Here is a 12,221-nt window from a genome sequence, read left to right as displayed (position 1 = left end):
CCCGTAAATATTGGCGAGTAGGGGACTGGTAGGTGAGAAGGTTGTTATCAGCCCATTCAATGGTCACTTGCTGAAAACAAAATGATTGTTTTTTGTTGAAAGGCAGCAGTTTCTGTAAGACTACACCACAAAATCACTTCTATAATGGCAAAAAAAATAAACTTGCTAAGTGCTGTAATCCATAGTTTAAAAAGTAAAATAAATGCCAGAAGTCATAATGTTACGTGGACGGCACGAGCACCGGAAGTGACTTTGTAATGCAAAACATGACGCACTTATGCTAACTGACGTTAGTTTTAAAAACATTGTCGACTTTTGTTTTTACAAGGGACACACATCTTGGTGTGAAAGTATTCTTTTAATTCACACTTTGTAATGTCACTTATGCCTTGGTGTTGTTCATAATTACTATTACCTACTGGTCTACCAGTAGGTATTTTGTGAGAATAGTTAAGAATAGTTACACTGCTAATGTTATGTTATTAGTAAGTACTTTTGTCCAAAGGATGAAGACAACTTTAAGGGAAATATACATTATTATGATGTATGTTTATGGTTTATGTAGATTCATGACTTTGCAAAATAAACATCTTTCAAATTACAGAGACTTACGGGTAATAAGTATTAGCTACTATATCTACTGATAATCTCATAAGATACTGAAAGTACTTTACACTATTTATAATATAAAGTTATTTTGTGTTGCCTCATCAGAGTGTCTGTCACCCTCTTTTTGACCTCCTTTGTGACTTGCACGTGCACTGAATTAACAGAACTGCATCTCCGCTAAACATCAAAAACAAGCTTTAGTAAAGTCAGAGCTTTCCATAAGTGCTGTATAAGGCTACATTATTTTCGATTCTAATAAAGTTTTGATTAACAAGTTGTGATTTACTATAGCCTGTGATAGAGAAACGTGCCTGTACGGTACATCGCATGTGTTTACGGTATTAATGAATGAAAAAAATGTATAGGTGGTATTTATTTACATTGCTATTTTTTAAAGATAAAGATAATCCCTAATATATTTTCCTAAAATCAATGTATTCATAAGTGACTCCGTCCATTGTTGTGCTAACATTACTGTAATTTAGTTGCTACAAAACTCCAAAACTTATATTTATCGATAATTTGGCCATGGAAAGGAATACATTCAAGAGTCGAGACATTCACATGTTTCATTATTTGACAGTTTATTTTATATATAATAACCTTGTTTATTTTGAGTATTGAATAAGATAGAATTTCTGTAAAACCATACATTAAAGGCATCCATTAAACCGTCCAATGAATGCCAATAAATAAAGTAAAAATAATAAATATGGTCTAATGATTCTTAATTACAAAAGTTCTGATCAGTCTTAAATTGGCTATGTATTAGTTAGTGTTAAAATATGCAGTGATTAAGATCATTGAATATGATGGAATAGTGGGATTAGAATGTGCAAGAGGCCACCAAATTTGCGCTTTTATGGCAAATATTTTCTCCGGGGAGCATCCCCCAGACTGGTTGGGAGTCCCCCCTCCATAGTCTCATGAAATCCTGTGGGAAACACTGAAGTGATAAATCAAATTTATATTCTCACTGCAAATTATTTAACACATAGGTTTGGAGTCTAATGAGACGATACAGTTGACTTTGATTCAGCTGCTGCAGTCATTTAATTTCTTCACAGCGGTAATTAAGGACTAATCTCAGTTTGCCGTGTAACCTACAGAGAGAATTAACCATAAAGAGTGACTGATATAATATTAAAATGTTTCACTCCAGTTTTTTTTTTGAAGCGGGAACCCATGAATGGGTTGATTTTGGAGCAGGTTATAAGATAAGAGTAATCAGAGTTGTCTTTTAACTCCAAAGGTGAGTCACTTTCCAATGAAACCTTAGTTTCCCCTCAATTTTTATCGACATGATGGGAACACAATTCGAGATTAACCATTAAAGCGGAGTGAAGGTCTGAGTCAGAGGAAATGGCTTGTTTCCCGAGCTTGTGTGAATCACGTCTATGATCATAGAAAAGAGGAAGCTCTCGCCACACCAGTAAAGGTCAGAACATTCGTTGGCTGCTGCACTTGTTCACTTCCTTTCTCTCTTGTGAACTTTGCTTTAACACTTTCTTTTTTCCACGGACAATCCTCACAGGGAGGCCAGAGGCAGAGAAAGGTCAGAGAATGAGGAGAACATAACTGTGAGGGATGGTAAACAGTCAGGCTGGAGCTTGGTGTGTAGTCGTAAATACATTTTGGGTTGCGAGAATACACAAAATGACATCAGATTTTCACTGCTCGTGATTTAAAACACCATCTTTGAAGAATATGTCAAATGCAAAAAGAGGCGAGAAGATGAGAAAGTCTGTGAAGTGTAGTGTGGCATAGAATAAACAGCTGTGGTGTACATGTGCACAACATAGCATCAGAAATAACATCCAGTTTTCATAGCAACATCAAAACAATTGTAGACACATTTTCTCATAATAAAAAAAAAGTCTGACACATATCATATATAATTTAAGATTATATCAGCCCTTTAAATCAGAATGCCAAACAATGGGAATGTCAGCAGAGTGGTGAAGAGAAACTCTGCACATTCGACAACACTTTCACCTTGAAGTGTCAGTGAATGAGAGTGTGGACACATTTTGCTTTTGTAACTTTGACCAACAAACACATTTCCAATAGAATCAGCAGTTTTTTTTTTTGTTTGTTTTTTACTTTCTGTTTAAACCCAAGCAGTAGGGATAGCAGAAAAGTGTTACCTTCAGCCCCGGGGTCAGGTCGTTGGGGTCAAAGGTGGTCAGAGGTGAAGGTCCAGGACGTGAGCCATAGGACAGGACAAGGGGTGGGACACACATTGGTGGAGGTCACAGAGAAGCACAAAGACATGGTGGCGGGGGGAGGGAGGAGAAGCAGGAGGCACAACCAAAAAAAAATGAAGAGATGTGGAAGGAGAGGAAGAAAGGGAGTAGCAACAGGGGGAGGATGTTGCAAGAGTTAAAAAGACAAGGGAGGATTTGGGAGGAAATGGAGGGACATGGCACCAAGAGAAGGTAAAAAGCAGAGGAGGGAATTGTGAGGGAAAGCGGCAGTTTCGAAGGGGTTGGGGGGGAAGAGGCTGAGTCAATTCCTCTAAAAAAAAAAATCCAGAACCAAAATAAAAAGGAATGAACCCATACCTTGGTCGTTTAACGTCAGGTGCGCCAGACCTTGAAAGGGAAAAAACAGAAAAAAAGAACAGAAAGAGGAAGAAAAGAAGGTCATAAAAGGCACGGGAAGAAAAAAAGCATTGTCACAACGTTGGACTGCAGTTTGTGACAGACATCCTGGGGCAGACTTGGATGTCAGAGTTCAAATCAAAGGTAAAAACGAGAAAGAGAGATAGATAGAGAGAGAGAGAGAGCGAATAGTAACAGAAAACAAGCAAACACTTCTTGAGTGAGGTGTGGGGGGTTTAGAAAAAAAAGCATTTTCATTTGGCGCAACCCCCGAAGGCTATTGCTCTCACAAATGCTTTTTTTTCCACTGGAGTACTTATGGAACACACAAAACTGTTTGGCAGAAAAGGCTTGAACTGGGTTCCTCATCTCCTACTGTACACAAACCATGAGAAAAGAATCGCAGCTCTGCAAGGTCTCACACAGAGAAGGTCAAAGGTAAACCTGGAAAAATGCTACAACAAAATGCTTTTTTGATGCCTGTAAAAACCCAAAGCCAAAGATTATTCCAACAGCAGCATCACAACAGCCCAAGAATGTTTCTTTTACTGTATCCATTACTGTGGGCTATAGTGCAAACATCTTGCCAAAACTGCACATCTAAAGATTTAAAAGAAAGATAACCATATCTGTTGAGTCCACAGTGCTGGGCTAATCATTTCACATTGTCTGACAAACCATGCACAAAAACAATATTATGACATTTATAACTGAACAATTTTCAGGCCATAGAAAAATTGGCAAGGTCCTGATTTCTCAAATGTCACCAAAATACTCCCTCTTTTGGTTAAACACAACTGTAATCCAATCCATTCGCAGCACAATCATCCATCACAGAAAAATCAACCACACTTTGCCATTAAAAAAAGCAACAAGCCCAACAATTCCCAACTACTGAAGATAATTCCTTCAACTAAATGGAATGAAAATAAAAAAATAAGTCTTTGAGAGACTTTGGAGCACCACCACAGGGAGCTTTTCTTGCATAACTGTGTGTGTTAGCATGCACACTCCTGTCTCGACTGTTAGAATATAAAGGAAAACGTATACAATGGTAAAGCAGAAGTGTTTACAATCACAATAGCATATATAATAGCTCTATGGTTTAAAAGCATAATGGCATTTATAATAGCTCTACTCTTGACAATCACAATGGCATGTATAATAGCTCTCTTTATGTTGAAACATCACAACTGTCAGGGGTCATGCAGTGTGAACATACGGTTGCTTGTCTTGTGGATAGAATTCTTGGAAGCAAACCTTAAAACAGAGAAACAGACCTAGAACAAAAAATTAAACATGGTCTTAACTACGGCCCGAGGCAAGGTTTATTCCCAAATAAACTGAATGGCTAAAGCAAATTGGATTTAACCCCGGGCAGCACAGAATATCAACAGCATTCTGTCTGTTGGACTACAAGTCCCAAAAGGTCAGAGCGTTTCAAGCCAACCTGTCTTTGATCGATCAATACCATTTCAAACGGAAGACTCTTGGCACTACCAGCAAACAGCTCAATCAAATTAACCCTCCACCACCAAGGAAGTGCAGCGGTGCAGCCTTGGAGCGCTCTGCTTCTGTTAGGAATATCATCATCTAACAGCTAGCAGTCCAACATGTAGAGAATATTCTGCTGTTAACAAGACCCTTCAGACTTGAAAAGAATCGCTGATGACTGCATCTTATGAATATTCAACACAGGAATTAGCCATTAAACATGTGAAGCTATTTGGAATTTTATCCTTGATGTTTGAGATTCATAGCGTTGTTCTGTATTGATCTACATATACTATGACCTTGTTTTCTAGAGAAATGTAACTATACTGCAGCTACTGTTAAATTTTTAGAACTCCAGCAGCAGCAAAAACGAGAGGCAACCTTTAAACAGCACTAATTAACGCCAAGACCTCCATGCACAACAAACATACCAGGGTTTTTCTCTGTGAGGTTTGTGCATTGACATTTAGACTATGAACTGGCTAACTGAGGTCCTTGACAGCTAAGGTTACCTAAACATACAGCTCCTGCAGGAAAAAGATAGTGTCTAATGTCTCAGAAAACAAATTAACACACAACTAGGGGCTAGCTGCAGCAGGAATGCAGAAAACACGAAGGTAAATCAGAATGCAAAGACTACAGAGGCACAAATGACTCTTGACTACAAGCTGTTCCTATTGTCTTCTTTCCTAATAACATCTGTGATTCTGTGGCAGAGGAAATGTACAGGCAGAGTGTTTTATTTATCTAGCTGCAGTCCGTTTCCTGCCGGCCCTTTGCAGGGAGTCCAATCATTCTCACTCTGCCTCCCTCTGTTTTTGTTCCCTTGCTCATAATCCATTAAGGAGATAAGGCGAAGGCTCCTGCAATGAAACAGAACGGTGCTGTCGCTGCATACCAAATCATTCAAATACCCCAACCCCCCACCCGGGCCTCATCCAGCTCAGACTGGCAAAAGACAGTGGCGCGATATTTATGGCAGAGGAAGACAAGAAAAGGTGAGAAAACAGAGGAATAGAGGGAGAAATAGCAGCAAGTTGTCAAATGGCATCTTCACAGCAGCCAGTGCTAACTAGAGATCCACAGGCAGGTGTGTTGTGGAGTGTCACAGAAAAGCCAGAAATCATGGAGAAATTCATTCCAAGGTATCGTATCAGGAAATTAGAAAGTCGTGATTTGATCCATGCCACATGCCAAACTTTAATTTGCCCAAAACAGAAAGCCACAAAAAAGCCACACACACACACACACACACACACACACACACACACACACACCCCGTCACACACATTTTGTTGTCTTGGCAGAAACACAGGATGCCAGACTCGTTCCATGCCAGATTCTGATCAGGGTGTGACGGCTTTCACTAGCAAGTGGTTTGAGACAGAGAAGAGGCAGCATGACTTAAAATTGAAATTACTGATCACTGTAAGACATCAGAGTACAACAGACATAAGGAAAAGCGCCATCTCTCTTAACTTCCATTCTGCATCAATATTGGAGCGCAAATCAAATTACCACAGCCACAAGCAGCACCACTTGCCACACACACTGGGAACGTGCCACAACCCGAGCCCAAACTATGACTCTCCCTATCTCCTTGACATCTGAGCATTTGATTACATCCTTAATTCTGCGGTGAGTACAGATGGGAGTGCCTAACGGAACTGCCTCTGATTGGCTGGTTATGATTGAGTGGCAGATGGAGCAGGGTCATAATTCTGCCATTAGAGGAGACATGCTTACGTCTTATCTGGCCAACTCGTCTTCCCCTCTGTTGTCTTCCACCTTTTCTTTGCTCCCCGTCTCCACATCCAGCCCTCCATCAGCCAGCTGCAGCTGCCTCCTGCTCTCTTTTCCCTCAGCTGCCACTTTCTTCTTCTTTGCATTCAGGTCTGATGAACACAGGCCACTATTGTTTTGCAAACAACCAATTTCATTAAAATGACTGTTGCCGGCTCAAGCACTTTTCACCATACACCAGACTGCCATATACTATGTGATACAGACAAAGACAGGCGTGCCAATCAGGGTTATATGACTGTAGTATATGACTGATACTTGCATTGAACTACGTTAAAGGTGTTTGATTGACACATTTAGTCTTGGTTGGTATTGGCTACACATGGCTCTCAAGCAACGTCACAAGCAACCATGGAGGCGGCTAGCACTGTTAGCCACGCTAGCCATGATAATAGTGCTGACAGTGCTCTCAATTATAACTTAGCTTACAGTGTTATTGGGGGTTAGCTTGTACGTTGTACCACCGCCATGGGTTGGGCATCATTATCAGAGGTGCTTACATCAATGACAGTGCTGACAGAGCTAATGGCGCTAACAGGGGTTATCTTACACTTAGCTATTATACCTAGCTGATAAAACTGTAGTGCCACTGTGGGTCAGGCAGCATTATCAGTGGTGCTAACAGTGCTGACAGGGCTAGCAGGAGGTTTAACAGGGGTTAAGCTCACACTCAATGGGTTGACCTGGCAAAGACCCAAAAAAACGGTGGAGGGATTATATCTCTTGCCTGGCCTGGGAACGCCTCGGGTCCCCCAGGAGGAGCTGAACGTTGTGGCTGGGGAGAGGGTCGTCTGAAATGCCCTGCTTAGCCTGCTGTCCCCGCGACCCAGCCCCGGATAAGCGGAGGAAAATGGATGGATGGGGTTAGCTTACACTCACCAGGGTGAGTTAGCTTATTGCACCATACTACCACCGTGGGTCGGGCAGCATTATCATTGGTGCTAACAGAGCTAACAGTTGAATGGGGGGTCAGCTGACACTCAATGCGACCTGGCTGATAATGCCTTTTTACATTACTCCGTTTTAATGGAGTTATCAGCAACGTAAACAGTGCTAACACTGCCGATAGAGCTAATAGTGTTATTGTGGGTTAGTTCACCCTAACTGGGTTGACCTAGCTTTTGTGACGACATCGTCCCACCCCCGGTGATTGGACAATGTTACCAGGGTACAGAAGTGCTGTCATGGAAGCCCGGTAGTTATTAGCGCTAACTTATTAGCGCTACCGCATGAGCACAGGTTTTTCCTAGGTAGTGCACAGTAATTAGTGACAGCAATTAACTAGGCAGTGGGACCGCTACCAAAACAAAGAACCGAAAACCTTGAATTACAACCCACACAGAGTATGTTTTACTTTGTTGTATCAATGTCGTTAACAGCACCTTTAATGTATCAACCACCTAGAAGTTCGTGCATGGCTATAATGTGGTTTCTTGTTTTGAAAGCAGCCTTCAACAGGTACAGCATGTTCTTGGATGACCTTGTAAGACATGACTCCATCATATTATCCTACACACACGAACAGATGTGCTGGCTCTCAGAACAGCAGCAACAACAACACACAATTGGAAGGGACAGAGAAAAATGGGAGTCATCATCATTATCCCTTTCTTTCCCTAACACACTTCCTCTCACTTCCTCTATCCCTCGTTCATCAGATGGACACATAGTCTAAGCCAGAAGGAAGAATGTGTTTGCTTCTCAAGCCCCCCGCGGTGCTTGGATGGCATGTTAAATAGCATCATCCTCCAAGGACTCTCACCAGCATATGGCCACCGCATTTTACGTGCCTCCTGAAGGCACATGCCATACTGACACAAAACCCTCCTTTTTTACTTGCATATCTCAAAATGGTAGTCAGTTAAAACATATTTCTTGATGGCACCAGCTTTGATGACTTTAGTGGGAGCGAGCATTACCTAAAAGCAAGAACTATCCAAGTGTGTAAAAGTCATGAAGTATAAAATAAGAACAATAAATGGTTTTATGTGCAGCTTATTGCTGGGTGCACCCTTGGCACGAGATATAAAACAGCACAATATCCAAAACATTTGACACATCCACAAATCACTGGCTTTTACTAGGCCTGGGCACAGATAAAGTTTCACTGCGTAATCATTGCTGTATGTCTCCCATTGCCAAAAAAGTGCAGGCATAGCCCTCGAGGGCTCAGAAACAAACCAGGGCAATTTGTAAAAACATCTGCTTTAAAGATGTGGGAAAATAGTTCTGATTGAATGTGAATAATATTCATCTCAGTAGGCTGATCCATAATGCATAGTGTCTTTGCACAGCTTAAGTAATATAGAAACTGTGGCAGAATTTAAAGTGCTTTAATAATTCATTGTGGATATCTATTCTATGAGAGAGGGAAAGGAAGAGATAGTGGGCGGTAAGGGGCTAAGAAGGCCTCTACAATCTTGCGGAGAGTTATAGACTGATGTTAAAGGCTTCCATGTCTTACAATGCTTTGAATTATTAACATAGAGCTTGCCCTGTATCAGAAGGAAGAAACATGGCTATACTTTAACATAACTTGAAATCAAGTGAAAGTCATGCTCATTGGGCCCACTGCCACTTACTGTACAGTAGGGTCATAGACTGCAGTTTGCTGTGATTTTAAGAAAGAATAAAAAAAAGTTCACACACAGATACATAGTAGTGTTTTTCATCTTATAAATCTCTGTATTACCCCTTTTATGACCAAGGCAGTTCCATGGCCAGTTCGGAGCCGGTGCCTTATCTTAAACCAGTTCCTCGTTTTTTGGCTGCCAAAGAACCAGCCCTCGGCAAGGAAAACTAGTTCCAGAGTGGCACCAAGTCTTTGCTGGTCCTGAACCACCAACCACTTACCAGGTTGGGTAACCAACCAACACACCAGGTTGAGGGCCGGTTTGGAGCTGAGGCCTAATCTCAAAACAAGTTTTTCAGGTTACGACAGCCAAAGAACCGGCTCTCTTCCAGAGTGGCACCAACTCTTTGCTGGTCTTAAACCGCGCTCTGCTTACATCAGGGGTTGGGGCGGAATTATTGTGACCAACAAGACCAACTAAAACGTGTATCATTCATTTGATTTGATTTGATTTGATTTGTTAGACTGCAATGTGATTGATACGGGCTAGCACTAGAAGGTTTGCGTTAGCGAATAGCATTGGCTTACAACAAAGTCTAACATTAACATCTGACATTCATTGTTAATAAAAATGTAATCGCCGTCCATAGCATTCAAGATGAGGAGAACAAATGTGTTGTACATGTCTTGTTTGGATGTCAATGAAGGCTCGCAAAGCCAGGCGCAACATTTGTAAAGAGACAATATAGTCCGCCATTGTTGTTATTATAGTCACAGAGAGCAGAGACGTTTCCAGACGTATACAGACAAGCAAACAGGTTCTGAGACAGTTAGCAAGTTGAAGCAGCTGCAAACCAGCACCAGCACAGCAAAAGAACTAGGTTTGCGTTGGTCGAAAAGGGGTAATGTGTACATACTTCACTCCAACTGAACTGTTGTGCTCTGAGGTAGTTGTCGCATTACATCCGAGGAATCGGTTTATTTTGGGTTATGCGATTTGTGTCCTTACTACTGGATCCTTTTTTTAAATTACAATTAGGGATGTTCCAATCAAGTTTTGCCCACCTGATCCTAATCTGAGTCATTTTCTGCTTAGTGTCTGCCAATACAGAGTCCCAGTCCAATACTTCTAATAAGTTTTTTCTTCTTTTATGTCTTAACCCTCTTTCTGGCCTTGTGTTTATTGCTTCAGTACCTGAATAAACTGTATTCCATTGAATGCTTATTTTCATTGCCGTACATCTGTTGGACGGAATTCAAGTTACTTGTTGTTTTTTTTTGCTTGCAGAACTCTCTATACTTGAGCCCAACCAGGGGCCGAGGGCATGCTGGTGGTAAAACACCATGCACCATAGATGGCTGCAAACGCTGAGCTGTAAAGAAATGAGTGCACACAATCGTGACAGCTGACAAAATAATCAGATGGGCTCAATATTGCTCAAAAGCCAATACAGATGCTGTGATCAGACCCGATATGGAGTCCATGAGAAGGCTTTTAAAACAACAATAGTGCCCGAGCTGGCAACAAATCTGCAAAGTCGTGCTTTTTTTTTCTCAAGCGTTCTCTGTAGTACCTCTGGGGGCCTTTTAAATCTCTGTATCCCAGCAGGCAGCACCAGGCTGCAACACCAGGTCCCATACACAGTGAACAGCAGCACACCACTCTCCTAGATTCTTAGTCTATATGTGTGAACAATGAACACACTCTGCATTGGTCATAAACTGTAGAACATGCTGTGTATTCTAAGACGTGTTCGCACATTCCTCTGCATAACATCAAATTTCCTTAATAATATTTTGGCGAAAAAAGAAAGGAAAAGCAAGGCATGCTGAGATGAAGCCTTGACTGACCCTCAGTGAAACAGCTATGCCAAGACTGGAAAAGCTTTGGTCCTTTGTTTGAGCTTTTGTTAGTGCTGAAATTGAGTTAGTGTTCCTTGAAAAAGCTGTCTGGTTTAATGTGCTTTTTTGTACAGTATATACTATTTGCAGATCACTGCAGACTGTCTTGTGTTTTCCACGAAAAAATATACTGTATAAAAGCATCTCTCCTGAACAGATGTTTTAAAGGTTTGGATTCTCTGCATGCGGCTACACTGGTCAAGTTCTTGGAGCAAAATGTTTATCTCTCAACAAGATCTCCAACTTAAACGACAGAATAGACATATACATATATACATAAAGACACATATGAGCGTTTCGTGGCCAACGGGACAGCACAATGTTAAAAAAATAGCACACATGTCATTATAAATACACCTACAGTTCACGGTTCTAAAGGCTGCAGTTTCTCTGAATTTATGCAACAAAACCACTGACATAGGTTTAGGGAAAAAAAAACTAAAATGAATGTACGTAAATGCTAAAAGTGGTGAAGGGTGACATGAACCACAGAAGCAGAAAAGTGTGATTTACGAACCAAGCCACAGAAGTAAAAAAACGTTACATCAAAAGTATTTACTTTTTTTTCACACGGGAAATGAACCCCATTCTCCTGAGTGGAAGTCAGCCGTTAAACTCTTGTCTATCATCACCACTTCATCTGTAAAATGGCGGCGGAGGACAGAACGTAAAAACATAAATGTGAGTCGTATTGTGTGCTGCATGTAAAAACGCCTGATATTGACTTTTTTGAGGGGAGACCAGTCTCTTATTTCAGCAGCTTGGATGTGAACATGCAATAACCACCTGGTGGTGTGTAACGGTTGGTGTGTGTGTGTGTGTGTGTGTGTGTGTGTGTGTGTGTGGCTTTTTTGTATCTTTCTGTTTTGGGCAAATTGGCATGGTGCTGTTCGATAGGCCAAGTTACGTTTCAATCAAACACTACATTTTGAAAGCTGTTATGACACAATGCCAACATAGTAATGACTTTGCCACAACACCTATTGGCCAATTAGTGACTCTCCGTTATGTATATACAGTACAGGCCAAAAGTTTGGACACACCTTCTCATTCAATGCGTTTCATTTATTTTCATGACTATTTACATTGTAGATTCATCAAAACTATTAATGAACACGTGGAATTATGTACTTAACAAAAAAGTGTGAAATAACTGAAAACATGTCTTATATTCTCGTAAGCAAAGAGTGGTTACTTTGAGGAATCTAAAATACAAGACATGTTTTCAGTTATTTCAC

The 12,221-nt window shown here is 40.9% G+C and overlaps 1 protein-coding gene across 1 annotated transcript in view; it reads right to left on the bottom strand.

The window, feature by feature from the left end:
* Positions 1–12,221, bottom strand: part of nrxn2b (neurexin 2b) — a 948,314-nt gene that overhangs the window by 716,643 nt on the left and 219,450 nt on the right. The window contains exon 4 of the mRNA XM_059355183.1: positions 3,174–3,203. Coding sequence (XP_059211166.1) covers positions 3,174–3,203 — 30 coding nt within the window. The remainder of the gene's footprint in view (positions 1–3,173; positions 3,204–12,221) is intronic.

The sequence above is a fragment of the Centropristis striata genome, chromosome 17, assembly GCF_030273125.1.
Source record: "Centropristis striata isolate RG_2023a ecotype Rhode Island chromosome 17, C.striata_1.0, whole genome shotgun sequence".
Classification (NCBI taxonomy): Eukaryota; Metazoa; Chordata; class Actinopteri; order Perciformes; family Serranidae; genus Centropristis; species Centropristis striata.
Note: the sequence above shows the minus strand (reverse complement) of the source record. Positions and strands in the feature narration are given on the sequence as shown.